This window comes from Ambystoma mexicanum, chromosome 11 (genome assembly GCF_040938575.1).
Source record: "Ambystoma mexicanum isolate Mex_15411 chromosome 11, UKY_AmexF1_1, whole genome shotgun sequence".
In the NCBI taxonomy this organism is placed as follows: Eukaryota; Metazoa; Chordata; class Amphibia; order Caudata; family Ambystomatidae; genus Ambystoma; species Ambystoma mexicanum.
In genome coordinates this window covers 968,598,636-968,622,463 of record NC_090934.1, presented here as the reverse complement: position 1 = coordinate 968,622,463, position 23,828 = coordinate 968,598,636, and the positions used below count along the sequence as shown (strand labels likewise).

The following is a 23,828-nucleotide window of genomic DNA, read 5'->3' as shown; positions in this document are numbered from 1 at the left end:
GGTAAGGGAGTTCCAGCATTTGGCCGCTAGCACTGGGAAACTGGAGCCTCCTGCCGTTTCTAAGTTGTATTTTGGGATGGTGAGTTGGTTGAGGTAGTTGGATCTGGTACGTCTGTTTAACTGATGCCTAGAGAATGTATCTGTCAGGTATTTCGGGCCGTGTTAGAAAGACATTTGTGTGTGATGACTAGCGAACGTAAGGTGATTTTGTCGCACACGGGTTGCTAGAGTGCATCTCTCTTGAAGGTTGAGATGTGGCTGTAACGTGGGATGTTTAGGGCTGATCTTAGAGCATTGTTCTGGAGAACTTGGAGCTTGTTTTAATTCTGTGAGGATGAAAAAAGGAATAAGGTGTTACAATAATCCAGCTTTGAGAGGATCAGTGCTTTGGCAAGTGTGATACAGCTGTTAGTAGATAAAAAAGGTTTGCAGGTATTTATGAGTTTGTTGGTGTAGGCTGTGGATGAGGCTGTAGTGTTAACTTGTCTTTTTAGGGATCGATTGGAGTCTAGGTAAACCCCAAGCGTTTTGACTTCACTAGAAACTTTTATGGTGTTCCCGTCGATGATAAATGCAGAATAGCGTTTGTCTAGTTTGTTTAAACGAGCTTGGGAGCCAATGATCAAAAGTTCAGTCTTATCATCGTTTAAACATAGACTATGAGTAGCCATCAAGGCTTGGATCTCTAGATATATGTCATTGATCATCTTTGTTTCTTTACTGTAGCAACCAGTGAGTGTGATGAGGATCTGGTTGTCATCAGCATAATTAGTGTAGGTGACACCCAGATTGTCAAGATGGTCAAAGAGGAGCTTAGTAAATATATTATAGAGCATGAGCGAGACGCAAGAACCCTGCGGAACTCCACAGTAGATGGGTACTGGTGGCGCAGATGCTGAAGGCGCGAAGACCCTAGTGGTTCTGTTAGAAAGGAAGGATTGGATCCAGCTGGCAGCATTCGGTGAGAAAAATGCTGCTGTGGTTAGGTGTTTAGTCAGGATTTTATGGTCAACCAGGTCGAAGGCGGCTGATAGATCTAATAGAAGGAGGATGGCCAGTTTGCCTTTGTCTTTCGATTCGTCCATCTGTATTTTTAGGTCTGAAAGAGCTGTCTCAGTACTGTGTCTTGGTCTGAAGCCGGACTGTCGGAGGCCTAATAGCTAATTATCTTCCAGGTGTTTTTGAATTTGGATATAGGCAGCACATTCTAGAATTTCTAAGAGAAAGGGAACTGTTGTAATAGGCCTATAATTATTAGGAATGTTAGGGTCTAGGTTAGGTTTTTTCAGAAGCGGCATGACCCACGCTTCTTTGAGATTATCAGGAACTGAACAGTTTTTAAAGGAGAAGTTTATCAGGGCTGTTATGAACAGTGCTAATTCTTGTGCTCCATACTTGATGACCGAAGCTGGGCATAAATCACCCTGGCAATTGGACGGTTTTATCTCAAGGATTATGTTTTTGACTTCTTTGATGGAGACTGGGGAGAAGTGGGGTGGATGTTGGTGTACAGTGGTTTCGGTGTTGTTTGAGCTAGGGGGTAGGTTTTTTTTTTTATTTTAGTTTGTAGTAGTGCTATTTTATCTGAGAGGGCCTTCTGAATATTTGCACACAAGGCTGCGTCTTTCAGGCACATTTCAGTGGGTGGAGCTGGTGACTCTAATTCCCTAAGAAAAGTGAAAAGTTCCTTAGTACTTGACTTAGTGTTCTGGATTCTCTCATTGTGAATTTCTCTTTTGGTTCTGAGGATGGCAGCTTTAAAGGATGTGGCCGCAGTAACACATTTCTCTTTGTTAGGGGTGGAGGGAGTCTTTCTCCAGGTGGTTTCAGATGAACTTTTTTCATTGCAGAGCAATTTTAGGTCCATGGTAAACCATTTATTTAGGTGGGATGTAGGTTTGGCCTTTCGAAGTATTAAAGGAGCAATCTTGTTAATTGCTTGCTCCATAGTGGTATTATACCTTCAACTAGATAGGCGGGGTCCTTATCAGCATTGGGTGGTAAATTGGCAATGGGCAGTAGTAGGGGCCATAAGTGGTCTAAGGTTAAGGTACGCTTGTTCCTGGACAAGGTAGGGGGGGCAGCAGTTGGGCCTGGAAGGGGGCAGACTTTTTCCTGTATGGAGAAGGTGTTACAGTGGTGGTCGGACCATGCACATGGTTCATTGTTGAGGATAGTGGTGGAGCAATTGAGGTCTGCCAACCAATCCAAGTTTCTGCCTTTGCAATGTGTAGGTTCAGTGATACATAGTTTGAAGCCCAATTGTGAGAAGGTGTTCTCAATAGAGGTGGCGTTCGTGTCTTTGGGTTCGTGTAGGCCTAAATTCAGGTCCCCTAGCAGGATAATCTGATAACCAGGTTTGGCATTTTGATTGAGAAGGGTTGAGATGTCTTCTTCAAAGGTGGAGATAGGTTCGGGTGGTCGATAGATGAGATGTAGGAGTAGGGTGCGGGTGGGGGAGAGTGGTAATTTGACTGAGAGTAGCTCGGCTGATGGTAGTGGGGTGCTAGAGAACTCTCTGAGACCGAGGTGGGTGTTGGCTATGAATGCGACACCACCCCCTTTACCAGAGGTTCTATCGGCTCTAATGATAGTATAGTTGTCTGGAAGGGCTAACGCTAGAGAGGCTCCTGTAGCTGGGTTAAGCCTAGTTTCTGTTATGGCCACAAAGTCTAGTTGATTGGCGATAATGAGGTCAGTGATATCGAATGGGTGGGCTACTAGGGAGCGAGCATTGATAAGGGCTCCTTTGATATAAGGTGATGAAGGTGGATGTGGATGAGGTTGTGGGGTGGTATCGTACTTTCTGTCTTTAAATAGAAGGGGGGCATATATGCGGTGACAGGTGTCTGTACATGGGTGGGACTGGTAGTGACCTGGGGAGTGACTGTTTTGGTTCTAGATACCTTGTGACAGAGGCGAGACCCTAGTCTTGCATTCCTCATGGTGAGTGAGTGTGATGCTGGAAATGCATTGGAGGGACAGGGCCTCCATGTCCTTGTCCTGTAGTCCTTTTTCATTGTGTTCTGTATTGTTTTCTGCCCAGGAGTGCATGTGGGACTCCTGGCAGTGCAGCTCTTCCTGTTTTTGGTTTGGTGTACAGACCCATGGGATACCCTTATGGCACCCATGGGTGAGGGTACAACCCTGTGCCCCTAGTGTATGTTTTTGGGCACCTGTGGATGGCCCACAGAGCAGGGTATGGGCTGGTGGCAGCTCCATGCTGAATTTGACAGGTGCTCTGAGTATCCTCCATTTTGGGATACCAAGGACCTGCCATTGGAATCAGTTGATTCTTCATGGAAAATAAGATGGCCCCTGTGGCCTCTTGCTTTCTAGTGTCTTGTTTTCCCAAAGTCCTGGGAAGCCCTGACTCTGTCCCTTCCCCCTGACTGGCTCTTGGGTGGAAGTTCCATATATGGTGTTCTTGTGAAGTCCAGTCCAGACTTGCTGGAGTCTTCCCAGTGACTGTATGTTGTGGGTACACCCTGTGGGTGGGACCTGGGTGAATGGAGTGTGTGACCAATATGCACTTCTTGTTGTGGCTGTCTGGTTTCTGGTATGAGAGACAAAGACTGAGACAGCCCTGCCCGAAACTGGCCTGAATGCAGTGTGTAGTGTTGAATGGCTGGGTACTTGTCCCAATCCACATTCCTTGTTGTGAGCGTCTGAGAGAGAGGAGGATGGCCTGAATGCACTGTGTGCCTGATTGGCTGACTGACTGCATGAATGCCCTTCTGTATGATTGGCTGCTGAGTGTGACCCAGCAGTGTGGATGAGAGACAGGATAGTATATCTGGGGACCTCTCACCAATGGAAATTGTTCAGAAGCTGTGTCTACACTTGAAGAGTAACTGGAACTGCTGATCCTCGACGCCCAGCTGGAAGAAGAAGACTTGCTGTTGCATTTGCTTCGACCTGATCTGAAAGCTGCCAAATTCGTCGAAGACTGATCCGAGAGAGGACCTGGTAAGGCGCCCTCTTCCCGTGCTCTGAGGGACCATCGAGCACCGCTAACCTTCGCCGAAGCTCCCTGGAAGTCAGACCCTCGAAAGGCTGCCGACCGAAGATGAGGACTGCTGAGGAGAAAGAAGTGAAGCACCAGGACTTCGCCGCTGTTGAAGTCCATTGCCGTCGAACAGGGTTCGCAGGTTTGTGTAACCGCTGGAGGCCCGTCGAAGTCGTGTTGCCCCAGAAGAGGGGACCGCTTGACGCCGTGCCGCCGATGACCGGAGCCGCCCGCTACTTTGCCTAAGAACATTTGAATCGAAGGACTCCCTTGTCCGCAACGTCGACCGCTTTGTCCTGCCGGAGAAAGTCAAGGCTACTGACGCGCCGAGGAGAATCCGCCGGTGGGTTTCCCACCACCTGAAGGCCACAAAGACTTCGACGGCTCGACGCCCTTGCTGGGCCACAGTTCTTCAGAAACTCTTTGCGGTCCTGAACAATCAATTGCTGAGGTGCCCCGCACACCACATCCTCGCAGGACGTCGCTGACGAGCACCGCCTGGATCGATGTCGTGGTCTCGGCACCCTCGAACTTCTCATCGACGTCGTCGACGCCAAGTTCACCTGCTTCGACGCCTCTTGACGATCCGTGGCTCCTGCTTTAAAGGGAGTCACTCAAGAAGGATCCGTCGACGCTTCTTCGAAGAACTCTACTCCACCAGGTACATTGGGGGGGTAAAAACATTATGGGAGAGAACAAGGCTATTGAGCAATATATGGACTGGGCTTGTGCTATATATCTTTATTTTACAGGTTGCCCAGGTAGGGGGATCTCCACACAGAACTGTGTCTTTGTAGCTGGGCCAGTAGTCTGCCAATTGTGTCAACCATCTTGCTTTCCTTCCTATCTCTATTGCTGGTTTCCTTGTTATTGATCTGTGTGACATTCTAACAGTATAGTTGATGCACTTTAATGAGATCTGATAATATTGGTGGTACCAATTTAGAATTGTATATATTTACCATTGTTGATTTCTGAGTACAAAGTGAGTTATTGTGATAGTGTACATACCTTTGAATATTAATTATATAAAGACTGTGTTTTCAGTAATACAGTGTGTGGACATTCCTTTGTGGGGGTTTGGGGACTACACTGTACTTAAGAACCAGCCTGCATCACCTCCTGAGAAGCTAGGCCTTGATTGCTCGTCCATTGCTACCTTATAGATAATCTTGGCTGGGGTCCTCTGTGCCTCTCCTCTACCATACAGAGAGCAGAAGCACAGACCCCCCCTCCAGTCTTTCCAGTGAGCAAGGGACCAGAGGCGTAGGTGGTGAGGGGAAGCGAGTAATCCATTCCTCTGGAGTAAATGGACAGGGGGTAGCCAGGGTGTTCCAGCTGGCTGGAGGTGTGATGAACCAGGTGGAGGGTAGAGAATTGATGGGAGTAATGGTATGGAGTATTGGTAGAAGTTATGCTGCACAGGTAGGCCATTTGGACGAGTGCTGAGCACAGTTGTATTGGAGGCGTGAGTAACTGTAAGGTTCTTGGGCAAGTGATGCTAGGCGGCAGACCTGGTGGGCAATTATACACTATATGTGCAATGCTATAGTGGCTAACGAGGGGAGACATGTGGTTCTACAACCCATACATTAGCTGGCAGATCCATACACATCACTGTTAAGTAGTGAGCCAGAGACAAGTAGGTAAGGTAACAAATGAGGTTTTATTTGTGCAGACCAAGGGTAATCAGTTCGGGTATAACCGGTCGTCTCTTCCAGAAACTTCAGCAAGGTAATAAGGCAAAAATTAAAATGGGTCTTCCAGGCTGCTCGTAACACAAAACTCAAGAATGGCAAATTCCTTCTTCCAAAAATGACGATTATAACGTGTAGCTTAAACTTACAGTGTTCTAAACTAGATGCAGCTCATAACGTGGAAACACACACAGGACTGGTAGCCTTCCTTGCCTTTCGTTCCTTGCAAACCATCGGAGTAAAAGTCCTCCTTGATGCAACATGTGTTAGGGGTTCAAGCGTTTTCAGTCCACGCTTGAATGGTTCAGAGCCTCTCCTCCACGCTCTGCTGCAGGTTCCTGGACACAGCCGTTTCTGCGCTGTCCTCGGCTGCAATTCGCTAAATAAACAAAACTTTTCCCTTTTTCCGCTTTTGAGATTCCTTTCTCGTCAGGCGCCTTCAGCAGCTGGGCAGTCGGGAGTGACTGCAGGATCGGTACGGGGCACTCCGGTGAGAATTCCTTTTCCTTCTAATATGCCCACCGATATGGGTTAATGGTCTCGTCCCATTCAGAGCCCACTCCGTCAGCCTCTTTCCACTCCTGCAAAGCGAGAGACAAAGTAAAACGTTTTTGGGTGCTTTTAACCCCGATGTGCCTCCTCCCAAGTAATTAGTGTTGTGCCGTTCTAGCCCGGGGCTCTTCACACCTGATGCTAATGCCTCTCCTCCCGGCTTCAACCTTATGGAGTCAGTTTCGTTTTTAACCCCTGATTGCCCAGAACCCCCAGTGTATGGAAACGTGGCTTTTCGTCTTTTCTGTCTGTTGCCTATTTTCCTTTCCTGTCTTTCATTTTGGTTATGTGTGTAGTGGGACGTGCTGTCATGTATTATTGGTGTCTTTTCTTCTCCCGTTTTCCTTATTTTTGGTTGTGCTTTGATTAGTCTTACATTAGACTGTTGAGGCATTCTGGGAGATGTAGTCTCTCGCTCATTCATGTTCTTCAGTCGGTGTATTACATGAATTGGGTTGATAATAGATACCCCCTCGTCCCTCCTGTCTTGTTCAATAGTGGCCGCTACTATGTCCTCATCACATACTCCCCCCAAGGACTTATGCCGTTCGGGCATAACTAAGGCTCGGGACAGGTAGTCCGCCACCAACTGATACTTTCCGGGTTTGTGAACAGTCACGAAGTTGTACGGTTGTAGGGTTAAAAACCATCGTAGGACTCTATGGTTGGAGTCTTTCTGGGTCGCCAGCCACTTCAGAGGAGCATGATCGGTAAAAAGGGTGAACCGCCTTCCGAGGAGGTAATACCTTAGTGTTTCTACGGCCCACTTGATCGCTAGGCATTCCTTTTCTAGGGTACAGTACGGAAGCTCATGGGGCAAAAGCTTCCTACTGATGAATGCTATAGGACATAGGTCTTGTTCGGTACCCTGGGATAGTACTGCTCCTAGTCCACATCCCGAGGCATCAGTTTGTAAGAAAAACTCTCTGTCAAAGTTAGGACAATGTAGAACGGGTTTGGAGGAAATCATTTGTATCAATGTTTGAAAAGCTTGTTTTGCCTCAGGAGTAATGTGCAGGGTTTTGTTTGTTTTCAGAGCGTCCGTAAGGGGGGCTGCTATGGTAGAGAAATGGGGCAGGAATCTCCTGTAGTACCCCACAAACCCTAGAAAAGCACGGATTTCCTTTCTGGTTTCAGGCATCCTTAGTTTTTGTATTGCTTGTATTTTATCCAGCAAAGGGGTTACGATTCCCCCTCCCACTTCATACCCCAAATATCTTGTGGTTTGGGTTGCCAGTTTCGATTTTTTTGGGTTAATGTGTAAACCGGCCTCTTTTAGTGCTTTTATGACTTGGGTTAATTGATATAAATGTTCCTTCCAGGTTTTGCTGAAGATAATAATATCGTCTAGATATGCAGCCGCATATTGCTCGTGTGGCTTCAGGATTTTATCCATTAAGGCCTGGAAGGTTGCTGGAGCCCCATGGAGCCCAAAGGGCAGAACAGTAAATTGGAACAGGCCCTGGGGTGTAGCAAACGCTGTCTTTTCTTGGTCGGCGGGTTCGAGGGGAATCTGCCAATAGCCCTTTGTTAAGTCCAGGGTGCTCAGAAAAACTGCTGATCCAAGTCTTTCTAAGAGCTCATCAATTCTGGGCATGGGATATGCTTCATATTTTGAAATAGCATTCAGTTGCCTAAAGTCCATACAAAACCTGGAGGAACCGTCCGGTTTTGGCACTAAGACGACTGGAGAACACCAGGCGCTTTTTGAGGGCACAATGGTTCCTAGAGCCAGCATCTCATCTATGTCTTTGGCGATCTCCCCACGTTTTGCCTCTGGAATTCGGTATGGCCTCAGGCGTACCGTTTTCCCTTCTTCTGTAGGTATGGAGTGGGTTGTCAAATGTGTCCGTCCGGGTATGCCCGAAAAAGTTTCTGCTATCGGGTTCAGGGTAGTAAATAGTTCTGTTCTTTGGGAAGTATTTAATTGTTCTCCTAATTGTACGTCTTGTAATCCACTAGGGTGGTTTGGGACCAACTGTTCTGGGACGGATATATCTGATAAGGTTGAACACAACACCCCTGGTGTTCCTTCCTTCCATAGTTTAAGTAGATTAATATGATAGTTTTGGTATTTGTTTTTACGTTCGGATTGTTCCACCTCATAGTTCACTGGACCCAAGATTTTTGTTACCCGATAAGGTCCGTGCCATTGGGCCAGCATTTTGTTTGTATGGGTGGGCAAAAGAACTAGTACTTTGTCGCCTACGTTCAGGGATCTGGGTCTGCTTCCTTGGTCATAGTACTTTTCTTGCTTTTCTTGTGTTCTACCCAGATTTTCTTGAGCGTAGTTCCTCAATTTCCCCAAATGATCCCTTAGATCTTGAACATAATCGGTGAGCGTTGTTTCTTCTTGTTGCTCCCAATTGTCCTTCAATAATCCTAACACTGACTTGGGTTGTCTCCCAAACAATAGTTCAAAAGGGGAGTACCCTGTGGATGATTGGGGTGTATCCCTCAGAACCATTAGTACCCATGGTAAAACCCGTTCCCATCCTACTCCAGTTGGGCTGGTGGTTCTTTTTATCATCTGTTTAATGGTCTTGTTATATCTTTCCACCAATCCATCCGTCTGTGGGTGGTAGACCGAGGTTTTCAGGTGTTGTATACCTAGGGTCTTACATACTTCCTTCATTACTGCTGACATGAAATTGCTTCCCTGATCTGTTACGATTTCCAGGGGTATTCCCACTCTTGCAAAGTAAGGTAATAGGACATCGCACACCTGTCTAGCTGAGATTCCCCTTAAAGGGAAGGCCTCAGGGTATCTGGTGGCGTAATCCACTACTACCAGTAGGAATCTGTATCCTCGACTAGAAGGTTCCAGTGGGCCAACTATGTCCATTCCTATCCTTTGGAACGGCTCCTTGATCAAAGGCATTCGTTGCAAGGGGGCTCTGGCTGGTGTGTGATTACTTGTTTTCTGGCATATTGCACACTCCTGGCAATACTTGGCTATGTCTGCATAAATCCCTGGCCAATAGAAGTTCTGTAACACTCTTTTCCCCGTCATGTTTTCTGCTAGGTGTCCTCCCGTGGAATGATCATGGGCTAGTTGTATCAAGGTCTTCCGATAGGACTGGGGAACCAACAATTGTTCCTTCTCTTCATTTTCCGTTCCTCTGGTCACCCTATAGTACAACCCTTGGTTCTCCTTAAAATAAGGAGTGGTATTCGGGATTTGGCTCTTACTTAAGGCTTGTTCACGTGCCCGTTTTAGGGTTTCGTCTAGCCCGGATTCAGTCCGGAAGGATGGCAGATGATCCCCCACTCGCCAGTCTATAAGGGCTATTTCCTCCTCTCGCCTTCCATTCCGTTTGTCTTTCCTCTTCTGGGTTTTTGTGGGTTTTTCCCCTAGGTCTATCCCTTTTATCTCGGTTTGGGCGAATGGGGCTTCCCTTAACCATAAATCAAACTCGGGAATATCTGTCCCTATCAGGACGGGAGCTGGTAGGGTGGGGATAATGGCCACTTTAACCGGTAGCTCCTTCCCTTGTAATCCTAACACAATTTCTTTGGTTGGATACCCCTTAATATCCCCATGTACACATTTAATGTCAACTGAGCTCACCTGTCCTGGTTCTGGTTCGCTCACATGTGGTTGTATAGCAGTCTGCCGACTTCCGCTGTCCATCATAGCTTGTTGGGGCCGTCCATCCACTGTTACCTCAATCACATAGGGCTGTTTCTTCCGATTTCCATACTGTTGCAGGGTCCCAATTTCCATCGGTTCGGTTTTGTTTCTCTTGGCACAATATCGGGCGATGTGTCCCCATTCACCACATTCGAAGCATTGAGGCATCTGGCCCTTCATTGGAATGGAGCCGTTGTTTGGCCTCGGTTCTGTTCTTGTTCTTGGCTCCGGCCCGCCCATCCGGTTGTTACTGCGTAAGGCGGGAAGTTCGTGGTGTGGTCTTGTAGGTAGTGCTGATATATTACGAGGGGTTCCAGCCTTTTGATAGGCCGTGGCCACATCGATTGCTTCAGACAGTTTCAGGCGGTGATGTTGCCTAACCCACCTTTGTATGGGCCCTGGTAGGGCTTCGATGAATTGCTCCAGCATAATTTTTTCTTTTATTTGCTCAACTGTGGATGTATTAGTTTGCAACCATTTCTCCGTGAGGTCCTGTATTCGATAAAAGAGCTGTCTTGGGCTTTCGCCTGATTTTAGTCGGGTTTCCCGGAATTGCAACCTATAGGATTCATCGTCCATTCCCAATCTTTCCAGTACTGACTTTTTGATGTCGGCGTATGGGGTGTCCCCATTCGGATTGGCCGCTTGATATGCTCCTTGCATCACTCCCGTGAGAAGGGGCGCCAGGAAGAAGGACCACCGATCCTGTGGCCATTGCGCTGCTCGGGCTATCCTTTCAAAATTTACAAAGAAGAAACTGGGATCGTCTCCGGTCTGGTACTTTTGTAGCACTGTAGGGGGAATGGCTGGGTGGGACCGGTGTGCAGCCACTGATTCGCCTAGAATCCTCAGCGCTTCCCTGCCCTGCTCTTGGGCTACGGTTTGTACCTGGATGACTTGCTGTAGGGCTTGGCGGTCTGCTTGGGCTTGGTGTCCTTGCACCTGTACCAGTTGCTGCAACTGTTGTTGCCCCTCGGCCAGCGCCTTTATGACTGCCTCCATGGTCAATGGGATAGACGTGTCTCTGTGAATCCCACCGCTGCCACCACTGTTAAGTAGTGAGCCAGAGACAAGTAGGTAAGGTAACAAATGAGGTTTTATTTGTGCAGACCAAGGGTAATCAGTTCGGGTATAACCGGTCGTCTCTTCCAGAAACTTCAGCAAGGTAATAAGGCAAAAATTAAAATGGGTCTTCCAGGCTGCTCGTAACACAAAACTCAAGAATGGCAAATTCCTTCTTCCAAAAATGACGATTATAACGTGTAGCTTAAACTTACAGTGTTCTAAACTAGATGCAGCTCATAACGTGGAAACACACACAGGACTGGTAGCCTTCCTTGCCTTTCGTTCCTTGCAAACCATCGGAGTAAAAGTCCTCCTTGATGCAACATGTGTTAGGGGTTCAAGCGTTTTCAGTCCACGCTTGAATGGTTCAGAGCCTCTCCTCCACGCTCTGCTGCAGGTTCCTGGACACAGCCGTTTCTGCGCTGTCCTCGGCTGCAATTCGCTAAATAAACAAAACTTTTCCCTTTTTCCGCTTTTGAGATTCCTTTCTCGTCAGGCGCCTTCAGCAGCTGGGCAGTCGGGAGTGACTGCAGGATCGGTACGGGGCACTCCGGTGAGAATTCCTTTTCCTTCTAATATGCCCACCGATATGGGTTAATGGTCTCGTCCCATTCAGAGCCCACTCCGTCAGCCTCTTTCCACTCCTGCAAAGCGAGAGACAAAGTAAAACGTTTTTGGGTGCTTTTAACCCCGATGTGCCTCCTCCCAAGTAATTAGTGTTGTGCCGTTCTAGCCCGGGGCTCTTCACACCTGATGCTAATGCCTCTCCTCCCGGCTTCAACCTTATGGAGTCAGTTTCGTTTTTAACCCCTGATTGCCCAGAACCCCCAGTGTATGGAAACGTGGCTTTTCGTCTTTTCTGTCTGTTGCCTATTTTCCTTTCCTGTCTTTCATTTTGGTTATGTGTGTAGTGGGACGTGCTGTCATGTATTATTGGTGTCTTTTCTTCTCCCGTTTTCCTTATTTTTGGTTGTGCTTTGATTAGTCTTACATTAGACTGTTGAGGCATTCTGGGAGATGTAGTCTCTCGCTCATTCATGTTCTTCAGTCGGTGTATTACATGAATTGGGTTGATAATAGATACCCCCTCGTCCCTCCTGTCTTGTTCAATAGTGGCCGCTACTATGTCCTCATCACAATCACTTATGCCGAACAATAGCAGCAACACATGTACGGTCTAAAGACTGGCAAAACAAGTCATGTTGCTAGGCCGTACAGTGGCAATACAATACAGCAGCAACGATAGCAGCAACACCTGTAAGGTCTATAGGCTGGCGAAACAAGTCATGTTGCTAGGCCGTACAGTGGCAATACAATACAGCAGCAACGATAGCAGCAACACATGTAAGGTCTATAGGCTGGCGAAACAAGTCATGTTGCTAAGCAATACAGTGGTAATACAATACGGCAGCAATGATAGCAGCAACACACGTAAGGTCTATAGGCTGGCAAAACAAATCATGTTGCTAAGCAATACAGAGGCAATACAGCAGCAACGATAGCAGCAACACATGTAAGGTCTATAGGCTGGTGAAACAAGTCATGTTGCTAAGCAATACAGTGGCAATACCATACAGCAGCAACGATAGCAGCAACACATGTAAGGTCTAAAAGACTGGCAGAGAAGGCCTAATTATTTGTGCAGTACAGTGGCAGCAGCAAAAGACAGATTCTAAAGGCAGGCAGAACAAGACAAGTTGCAATACCGTACGGTGGTCATAGCCAGGGTAGAGTCTAACGGCTGGCAAGACAAATTATGTTACTATGCAATACCATGGCAGCTGAGGTAGGGTCTAAGGGCCAGATACAGTGACTCAGAGGGCTCAGTGCTCTGAAAAGTTAACATAGACAATGGTATAGAGAAAGGACCATGGTAGCACAGTAGCGAGGGACGTTGAGAAATGGGCAATACGAAACATTCAATGTAAACACGATATTTGAGCGAGTGCAACTTAACAAGTATAGCATAACTTGATGAACGCTATGTAGAACACACTTTAGAAGGGTCGGATTAGAAAAACGTGAAGACTCTGATAATAGGGTAGGTTGTGCGCGCTGCAAAGGCGCAGGGGGTTGAAGTGACGGAGGGAATGGATGTAGCATCTGATAGGATGCTAATAGGAGTGGCGAGATAAGAAGTTTGGAGAAGGGAAAATGTCTCACCGCACTTAATAACGAAATTAACATATGCTGCACAACAGTAGTCCGGAATAGGTGTACGTGTACCAGCTCTGGATTGGGTGAGAGGAGTGGGTTGGGCTGGGCTGTTGGCGAAAGTTCAGATGAGTAGTGGTCATCTATGAGTCATAGCGGATGCGATTAGGATCAAAGACTGTGTAGTCGCGGTTCCATGTAATAATGTCGCCACAAAAATATCGCCATGCAAAAATATTGCCGAAAAATTGTCGTTTTTTGTGGCGACATTATTGCATGGAACATGCGGGGGACACCCCCGCAACCCCCAAATTTTGTTTTCCTTTTTTTATTTTTTTTATTTTTTGCCCCTGTCGCCATATATATGGTCACCCAAATAATATTGCCACAACATTTTCCCGGCGATATTATTTACGGCGACCATATATGTGGCGATATTAATACCTGGTACCGTAGTCGCCTGTCGCTCATTACGCTCGGTCAGCTTAGTCAGGAGCTTTGATCAAGTGCCTTATTCGAGCAGCTGGCTTGTGTCTGCTGGTGGCGCTTGATTGGTTAAGGCAGTCTATGAACCAATCAGGATCCAGAGGCACTTTTCCTGCTCTGGAGGTGCTAATTATAAGGCGGTGGCCATCTTAAAGAATGCAAGACTCGTGGTTTGCACAGGTGAATTCAGTGAAATTCAACAAAATGGGCAATTCGAAAATATAATCAGCTTGTGAGGCGGTCTACAGGAACTTTGATGTAATAGTAAGGATGCAGGTGGTAGTGACACTGTAGCTCATAGAATGTTGTTAGATGCACACAAACAATGCTGTATTACACGCGGTTTTACCGGAGTGAAGCTGCGGTGGGCTGCTTCAGCAGTTCACGGAGGATGAGGAGCTCCTACTCCTGGGCTACCACAGATGTAGAGTAGAGAGGCTCAGTCAGGAGCCTTGATCGTGTGCCTTATTCGAGGGGCCAGCTTGTGTCTGCCGGTGGCGCTTGATTGGTTAAAGGCAGTCTATGAACCAATCGGGATCCAGAAGCACTTTTCCTGCTCTGGAGGTGCTAATTATATGGTGGCGCCATCTTAAAGAATGCAAGCCTCGCTGTTTGCACGGGTGAATTCAGTGAAATTCAACAAAATGGGCAATTTGAAATATAATCAGCTTGTGAGGCGGTCTGCAGGAACTTTGATGTAATAGTAAGGCTGCAGGTCGAAGTTACACTGTAGCTCATAGAACGTTGTCAGATGCACGCAAATAATGCCGTATTACACACGGTTTTACCGGAGTGAAGCTGCGTGATGGCAGAGGTTGGTGGGCTGCTCCAGCAGCTCACGGAGGATGAAGAGCTCCTGGGCTACCACAGATGTTGAGTAGAGAGGCTCAGTCAGGAGCCTTGATCGAGTGAGGGTGGTGTTCAGTTATTGGAGAAGCTAGTCATAATCCTGGTTCATCTGAGGTAGATAAGCTCATGTGAGGGGGAGATTGGTGGAGCCTTGCATGAGAGCTTCTGGTGGGAACTTCTTGAATGATCTGAAAGCTTGTTTGCTGTTTTTCCAATGGGTGTGCTCGACTTGGTGTGGTATGTTTTATGTTAAAGGTCATTGCCAGATGGTCCTACCAGTCAAGCAGGATTGGAGAACTGTGACGGAGGGGTGGCAGGGTGGTGTTGATGAGGCCGGGGATATTACCTTTCATGTGCATTGGCAAGAGCAATCACATATAATTATTTTAATGAAGAAGTGACAAGTGAAATCGAGACAAAGGAGGATGTTGCATTCTGAAATATGTAGTTTTCCTTTACCTATAGGTTTGTGACTAGAAGTTGCCACATGCAGAGTGCTGTTGGCTAAAAATCAAAGACTTACTCTGAGTGTTGATTGTTGAGCATGGAAGTATTTCCTCATACAGTATCAAGAGTGAGGGAATCCTTCTGCCATATTTACTTACATTCTGCACACCAATAATACTGAAAATACAGTCAAATGTTCAAATTATTACTCAAAATTTAATGTGACATAAAAGTACACAAAACAAGTTGAAACAGAACTTACTTTTGTTACTTTTGTAATTTCTGTTTTAACTTGTTTTGTCTACTTTTAAGTCACATTAAATTCCTGAGTAATAATTTGAATATTTGTCTGTATTTTCAGAATTATTGGTGTTGAGGGGACAGGGAGTTCTTTGGTTGAACTTTTTTGAGAGGTTCTCCCTTAATTGGTATCTATCCTTAGGTGTGCGCTAATACATCACTTTGGTCCTTTTCCCATTATAACTGAAAAACTAAAGGCACCAGAAAGCAAAGAAGAAAATGTGGAATGGATACACTGCTCACATGTCACTTCTGACAATTAAGCCTGGGGCGAATCTCCTGAGACTCCTCCCCACAAAAATACTGTCTCAAATGCTGACTTTGGGTGAATCCGCGAGAGCTTGTCAGAGGATTCAAGTACTCAGACAAAAACTTGGCCAAGATCATGAACTTTGCATGGTATTTGGTTACTTGTGCAAGAATTCTGTTGATTTCTTAGGTGGGAAGCAGGTTTGGATCCCTATAAAGGAACATTGTGTTGCATTGTTTATTATGAATGAAAGGGAGATGTGCTATTCCCTGAGTGTGTGACACTTGAAAGAAAGAGAGTGAATGATGTTTGTGGCCATGAGTGTGAGTTGTGCTTGAGAGTTCCAAGTACGGTAGTTCGATCATGGTGAGCCAGCAGTAAAGACAGTCCTGTGGTTCTCCCTCTGAACTTACCTCCTAAGCCTGTGATGTAACATCACAAATAATTGTACCAATGAAGATTTAATTCAACTCCTGACCTTTTTACTTTACGACAGAGATCAAAGCAGCGTCATTGCATGATATCCTAAGTGAATTTAATTCTCTCTCTGTTGATCTTACCTTTATTCCATTGTCATTTCAGTCAGTTCTACTTTCCATGTCCACATCATCCTGCATTGTGATACTTGCAGTGCCAAACTTATCATGGGTGAATTCAACTTAGACTGCAGAATTAAAGAAGCCACAAATCATGAATCGCAAAAAATCTCGAATTTGACATGGGACAATACCTAAGCTCTGCGGCTGAATATTTCAGAGAAATTAATGTGAATCAAGGAGTGACACTAGACAGCAAAAGTTAATAATAGCTTCTAACCATTCCTAGGTTTATTGGGCGTCAGAACATTCTTCTCAGTAGCTAGTTCACATTCAGTCAACTGTTGTGTGACTGTTGAGAAAATATTCACTTATAACAATGAAGTGAGTTCATTCCAGGGGTCAGGTACACACCACCATGCTTTCTGATCCCTGTGTAGAATCCCATGGGAACAACAAGGCTGCTGCCCTTTCCTGATTCCTGCTGTTGCCGCCAGGTTATTGTCAAACACTGTATGCTGCTGTGTCAAGCAAAGGAATCCAAGTAGACCATGGATTCCCATGCCTGTTACTATATCATGCAGGAAAGTATTTCCTCTTACCATGCCAAGAGTGAGGGAATCATCCTGCCCAGTTTACTTATTTGCATTCTTATAGCTATGAATGTATTATTTTCACATTGTAACTGAAAACCTAAAAGCGCAAGACAGCAAATAAACAAAGCTGGAGTGGATACACTGCTCACATGTGACATATGATAACTAGGCCTTTCCGAATATCCTGAGAATCGGTCCACAAAAACCTGTGATCTCAACCACTGAATTCAGAGGCGTCCAAGTGTTTGGGTACTCGTGCAAGGATTCAGGGGAGTTCTTAGGCAGAAAGCGAGTTTGGATTCCTATAAAGGAACACACAAGGTCCTGTTTCCTTTGTGGGGGTTGCAACTGATTGCAGAGAAGAGAGGCAGGGTTGGTCCACAGGAGCAGGAGCTTGAGGAGGGAGATTAGGAAGCAATTTGTTTGCCTTCCAGGGAGTAGATAGCAGGATTGGTGTGTGTGTGTGTTGTGTGTGTATGTGTGTGTGTTGTGTGTGTGTCTGTGTGTTTTGTTTTGTGTGAAACGTTGTTATTTATTAAGGTAAACATGTTTTCAAAGTATGTGAAGCTTTTTTTGTGAAGCCACTTTAGGTTTGAACCCCAGTTTGTTTTGCTACCTTTTGGTAGAAAGGTCTTTGGGGTGTGTGTGTTTATTTCTTTTTAAATAAAATGTCACAGTGGGAGCCCCAGATGCTGTACTGTCCATTATGCATTAGTGATGTGCAGGTGGATGTGGAACTGTTATCTTCCTAACTTGAATTTGAAGTGGTGGAGGCACAGTTGCATAGCATATTATGTATGCTGATGGAAATGGACAATTTGCTTTCTACTCCAATAGTTGCTGCTGCTCTACTGTGGAGGATGACGGTGGGACTAGTGCTGGCATGGCGCTAGTTTTGTCAATGGGCCTAGAACTGCTGTTGGTGGGCGTGATGGTAATCATGAGAGGTGGAGGAGCAGAGAGGAGAGGAAGAAGAGAAGCAGGTGACATATTGGTGGGAGCCGAGCATGCAGCAGTGGTCGATGAGGAGGAAGAGCATGCAGCTAAAGGGTGGTGGACTAGAGGGCAGTATAGCTAGTAGTGCAAGGGTCAGGAGCAAGAGGCACTTAATCCAATAAGGGTACTATGCAGGCCCAGGAGTCTATCTGAAGGTCCATGGAGGACAGGTAGAATACATCCCCACTTTTTTTATTTTATCGGTTATTTATATGGCACTTATACAACAAGACAGTGGGGGTCATTACAAGGTAGGAGGTAACCATGCCGCTATTAGCGGCATGGCTACCCCCTTACCGTGTACCGGGTCTGGGTTCCTTGAATGAGGAATTACCGGGCCATTCCGACCTTGGAGGACCCGGTAATTCCTCATTCAAGGAACCCATCCCCATTCCCATTCGAGTCCCCATAGGGCTCAATGGAAATGGGGAGGATGCTAACAATGGGCCCGTCAATAACGGGCCCATTGTTAGCACCCTGGTCTGCTCGCGGGACCCGCTAAGCAGGCGCCCTTAGTGGGTTCCCGCGAGCAGACTCGTAATGAGGCGGTAAAGGGTTGATGGCTCCGGCACCATTACCGTTAACCCCTTACCACCTCTCTCGGAATGACCCCCAGTGTTTCAAAGCGCCACTGTTATCCCCCAGGCCCTGGCAATATTTAGGTTTTACCGTTGAGAGCACTCTGTGCCAGGTGTCCGTCAGGAGGCGTAGGATCGCAGCAAGCCATTCACTGGACACAATGGCCCTTCTGAACCATCTGTGTTGCTGTCAACAGAAAGTGTACGACACTGTCCATCCTTGAACCCGAAACAAGTGAGCAGGAAGATGTTGACCGTTCACAGACCACTGGGAAATGGCATCACTGCTTAAGTGAAAGCATATTCCCCCAGTGACTCTGGTTCCCGTAGCGAAAGTGTGGTTACTGCATACAAAAAGCCCAGACCCATTCCAAGCATCGTTGCAGGGTGTGTAGGTTCCAGACTCCCTATCCCGAAGAGCAGGGACATGGAAAACATTGCCCGGACCCTCAGGACATGCGGGCACACAGTTAGCCAGGGAGAATTGTTGGAGGATACAAAATTGGCTAGTAGCTTCAGAATTTTATGAAACACCATACCAACCATGAAAGTGCTTGTGGGGTTCTGTGGTGGTGCTGTAGTGAAGGGAACTGCCAATATGTTTCATTTATATTTGTTTGGGCTGCGGGCTGTCTGTCATTTTGCTTTTCTCCTTAATTATTCTTTAAAACAATCAAAAAGATTGAAACTTACAAAACAATTTTAAAACAACAACAACCCAAAAGACATCATTTTAAACTGTATTGAGTGTGGTTTGATTTGGTGTAATGTTTTGGGCGTTGAAGAATAAAGATTCAAGTGAGGGTAAAGACTTGAAAGGCATGTGCCTTACTTTATCAGGAATCGGGAAGCTTTTTGTTGTGGGCAGGAATGAATAAATCACTCCCTGAGAATGTGTATAGTTTCTATCATCCTTTAGGTAGATGTACACCATTCAAATGTCTAGGGCTCTGTAGCGCCTGACCTACTGCCGAGAGCTGCAACTCCCAACCTTCTTCCTTTAAAATATCCCTTCTGAAACAGATTCATTTGGTGACTTCTGTGCTGACACCTCAACAGATATCTGCAAAACATGTATTTGGTCCCTTTGCTGCCGAAATATGAGGAAATGGGATACACTCCCACTTGTGCCAGACTTAGATGTTAGGGATCATGGACATTGGGCTGGAAAAAGTGAATTGTCAGGCACAGACAGGTGACACAATCAGAAACAGTACGAGTCACCTCAACTAGTGTTTCAATCCTCTGAGTACTTTTAGCCCTTGCCAATGTGTCACTTCTTGTTGCTACCCATTGCTGCACTATGGAGCCACCCATGATTCGTATATGATCAACAATTGTAGCACCATCATTTTCTGCAGTAAACCATCCAACATGTCCATACCTCTCGCACGTTTGGCTGCTAGCATTCAACACATTTTATTTCTATTTGGTGAGTTTTCAAAACTTGGTAATGCTCTCCTGTGTGCTCTTGCACCTGGCCTCAACTGCAGAATCCGGCAAACAAAGACTTCCCAACAGTTTTTCCCCTTCTAGCCAAGGGTGCTAATATAATTCATTTGACAATAAATTCAAGCGCCTGCATGTGTATCAGCTACTTTGCTCAACCAAGTCCTGCCTGAGTGCACATTCAACCAACCAGAGCACCCCTAAGACATTTGCCCTTCCCTCAAAGTTTGCTAATACATTTGACAGGAAATTCAAGTGCTTGTGTCAGCAACTGCGCTCAACAAAGTCATGTGTGAGTGCATGGTCAGTCCACCAGCATTCCCCAAAGAAGCTTGACCTTTCCGCAAAATGTTTCAAAAAAGGCAGCAGGCGCTCCTCTCCAGAAAGAACATGGCATGATATCATGTTCTGAGATGAGAGTTTGCAGCACACCCTTTTTGCTCACTGTACCTTTCACAGATGGGAAATATCCATTTGCATATCAGTCTTTGTCCCGCCCACATGGGCAGTCCAGCACCAAAATGCTATAGCAATTCCACTCTGAACAAGAGTGCCAACAGCAACCCCATAAACATGTTTCAGCCTTGTTGGGCCTCATCAGTGAGGTGAAGCTGCACCTCTCTGAGCACAGTGAGCAGGGAAACTACAAACTCTCATCTCAGAACAGGTTATCATGCCATGTTCTTTCTGGAGAGGAGCGCCTGCTACCTTCTTTGAAATGTTTGCAAGGAACTTGGGATGGTCACCCTGGGTTACCTGGGGGCAGCCAGATGTGGACTCCCTGCTCACTGTGCTCAGAGAGACAAAGCTTCACCTCACTGATGAGGCCCAACAAGGCTGAAACATGTGTATGGGGTTGCTGTTGGTACTCTTGTTCAGAGAGGAATTGCCATAGCATTTCGGTACTGGACTGCCCGTGTGGGCGGGACAAAGACTGATATGCAAATGGATATGTCCCATCTGTGAAAGGTACAGTGAGCAAAAAGCATGTGCTGCAAACGCTCATCCCAGAACAGGTTATCATGCCATGTTCTTTCTGGAGAGGAGCGCCTGCTACCTTCTTTGAAATCTTTCCACAAAATGTGCTAATAAATTTGACAAGAAATCAAAATGCTCATTACAGCTGGGCTCAACCAAGTTCTGCATGAGGGCATGTTTAATCACCAAGTGCTCCCCAAAGATGTTGGTTCTTCTCCCAAAGTGTATACATACATTTGACATAAAATTCAAGTGCTTATGTCAGAACAGCGCTCAACCAAGTCATGCTTGACCATGCCTTTAATCTACCAGTATTCACCAAAGAAGTTTACCCTTCCTTCAAAATGTGCACATAAATTAGACAAACATTTGTAGAGCTCATGAATGTCAGCTACTTTGCTCACCCAAGTCAAGTGTGAGCATGTTCAGTCAGGCAAAACACCCTGAGGACTTTTGCCCTTTGCTCAAAGTGTGGTAATCGGATAAATAATTGTATGAAATGATGAGAAGACCTGTATTGTAAAAATCCAATGTGATTAAACAATAAAAAAAAGTGTGGTAATACATTTGACAAGAAAATAGACCGGCAGTATCCCGAGTAAACTAATTACAATGCAGTGCTGGCAAGATTATTAAATGATCTAATACTGTTGGAAACTTGACAACAATAAAACACCCCTCTTTCAATCCTTCAAGTAGATATAACAGGACAGAGTTAAACTTACATCTTCCTTTGAGGTATAACATGGACTGAGGGCCCCAGTTCCCCGTCACTAGTTTGTTCTGGAGGTGAGAAAAAAAAAAACATACCGTAAGAATGGAGGGTCATTAGAACGAGCTCGAGGACCTAGTTTAAAAGTTATCAGCAACGTACCTTTGGAGCACAGCGAGCTGCCGAGAGCAGAACGACCATGAAGATGGCGCAGGTGCACACGACTCCAGCGAGGCTTTTCTGAAGAAGGGGCAAAGTGAGAAACACATGAACTCTTCCTTCCCATGGGTAGAAAGGGCAGGTGTTTCGCCGCCCTAAGACGCTTCAAGTTCGTAAGTACCCTTCTTACCATGCTTTTTGGATCTCGAGTTGAGAGTCCTCTCCCTGCAGGAACGGAATGCCAGACACGGTCGTTCCTTCTTCAGGCTGGAAAAAAGGCGCGCAAACCCACGGTCAGTTCATCGTGTGTTCCTCCCGCAGTCAGTTCACAGACAACCATTTGATAGCGCCACAGACTACAGCACAGCGCGTATTAAGGAATTATATATCTTTATCCTGCTTCGTGATAAAAGAAATGACATTATTATGTGAGCCCTTTTTTATCCAGCTGGGGATAATGACAGTGCACAACAACCTGCACCCAAAAAAACTAGTCCAAGACAAAGGGTCATGAAATGTCAAGCTTCAAAGATGCGGCACATGCATCTTTCCTTTCACATGTTTCTCATTTCAGTGATAATGAGAGATGTACTTCCCAATTACCATCAATCCATCTTGGAAAGAAAAGAAAAACACATTATACACCGCTATCTGCGGCTGCCTTCTTTTTGTGTGCGCGCGATAGTTACTCTTGTTATTCCCATTCGAATAGGTTTTTGCCGTGACGCCACAACTTTGATTGAGTGAGCACGTGCAATCCAAGTTGTGATTATGTCACGTCACCTGTAAAGATAATTCATGATATATTAGATGATTACATTATTTTCTAAGCGGGCTTCATGAAATGCTTCACCGGGTGCTTGCGGCACCTTCCTTGGAACCTGGCCAGGCTACTTTAGACAGAAAACAGGTTTTGGTAAAGCTGGCAGTTTTGCCTTTTCTGCAGGCATTGGACCAAGGGCGTGAGGGGAGAGAGGGAAAGAGGAGTGCAGAGAGAACATGGGGGGGGTGAGGGGGAGAGTGAGGAAAATTGGATGAGGAGCAAGTGAAAGAGGACTGAAGAGGGAAAGCGCATCAATGAGGAGTGAGGGAAAGAGGGGCAGCAAGTCGCAACAGAAAGAGCAGTAGGACTGGAGGGGAATTATGGAGCTCACCAGGCAAGGACTGCAGATGCGTAGGCAGGGACGCACGTCACCACAGAAGACTTCTTCATAGTGGCATCAGTAGTTGCTCAAAGAACCATATCCAAGCAACCGGATCCAGTAGAAACCGTTTGGGAATGGTGTAGTGACATTCCCACCAGGGCAGCAGATGTGGGTTATGTCATGGAGGGGTGGGATATCTCATAATGTTCCCGGTCATGTGTTGTGGCACATGCTAGTGCAACTCACATGGCGACATCTAAGCAATGGTGGGCATTAGATCCAGCGGTAGCACACGCACAGGGTTTCCATATTGTGAATGTTCGTGTAAATAATATAGATCAAGCAACCAGAACATATAAGTGCGTGTGTCTAAGCGCTCAGCACCACAGGCCTCCCAGATGCCTGTGTGGGCCCCTGCCTCATGTCATACCTGCCCTTTGCTCATTGGTGAGGATAAACAAAACCCTGCTATAACATTTGACACAAATATACCACACCAGAATCCATGAGTCAAAAGCCTGGCACATAACTGGTTGTGCCTCCCCCTTACCAGCCTTCTGGAGACACATGTGAACAGGGGCGTTGCTAGGTCTGGAAAAGATCTGGGGCTATGCTACTTTTGGGACTGGGGGCTAGCTAGCCTTTTTGGTTGTGACCCCTGAGCCTCTATCGAGGCCACAACCAAAAGACCCAGGGCTATACCCCCCTCAGCCCCCCCCCCCCCCCTAGCAACGCCTCTGCATGTGAATGATTGTGTGATCAATGAGCTTGCAAAAGGACCGGCCTGACATGTAACGACCTTCAACAGGACTGCACCCACCATGACGGCACAATCCCGTCTCTTCCTGCCTTTGTGAGATCACTGTAAGAGAGAGTTATTTTTTCTTTTCTTTAGTTGCCCTCACCCCCGTCCCACTTCATATTGTGCCATTCAAACCTTGAAGACTGCAGTATATGGGGAGTTTAACATCTAGAATGCATGCCTCTCTAAAGAAGCTAGAACTCAGATATACAGACAGGCACTGATAGAGAATTCCTGAAGGGGCTGGTTAGGCTGTTTTCAATGAACTGGTCACAAGATCACTAAGCTCGCAAATAAATGACTTTGTTCACCTAATTAAGGCATTGACCTGTTTTCTTTTGGATCAGTATTTTTCATATTACTGTTGGCTGACACAGTACAAGCAAACTGTACTATATATATATATGTCTTTATATAACTATAATACAGTCACA

The 23,828-nt window shown here is 46.1% G+C and overlaps 1 protein-coding gene across 2 annotated transcripts in view; it reads right to left on the bottom strand.

Annotated features, from left to right (window-relative positions):
* LOC138503974 (spexin prohormone 2-like) overlaps nt 1-21,799 on the bottom strand; it is a 133,261-nt gene extending 111,462 nt beyond the window's left edge. For both annotated transcript variants that reach the window (XR_011279745.1, XM_069624119.1), the window contains exons 1-3: nt 21,638-21,799; nt 21,451-21,528; nt 21,302-21,359 (exon numbers count right to left, since the gene is read on the bottom strand). Coding sequence is in view for 1 of the 2 variants with exons in the window: in XM_069624119.1 (XP_069480220.1) it covers nt 21,302-21,359; nt 21,451-21,528; nt 21,638-21,640 (139 nt within the window). In the remaining variant the exon portion in view is untranslated. The remainder of the gene's footprint in view (nt 1-21,301; nt 21,360-21,450; nt 21,529-21,637) is intronic.
* Nucleotides 21,800-23,828: the final 2,029 nt, after the last annotated feature.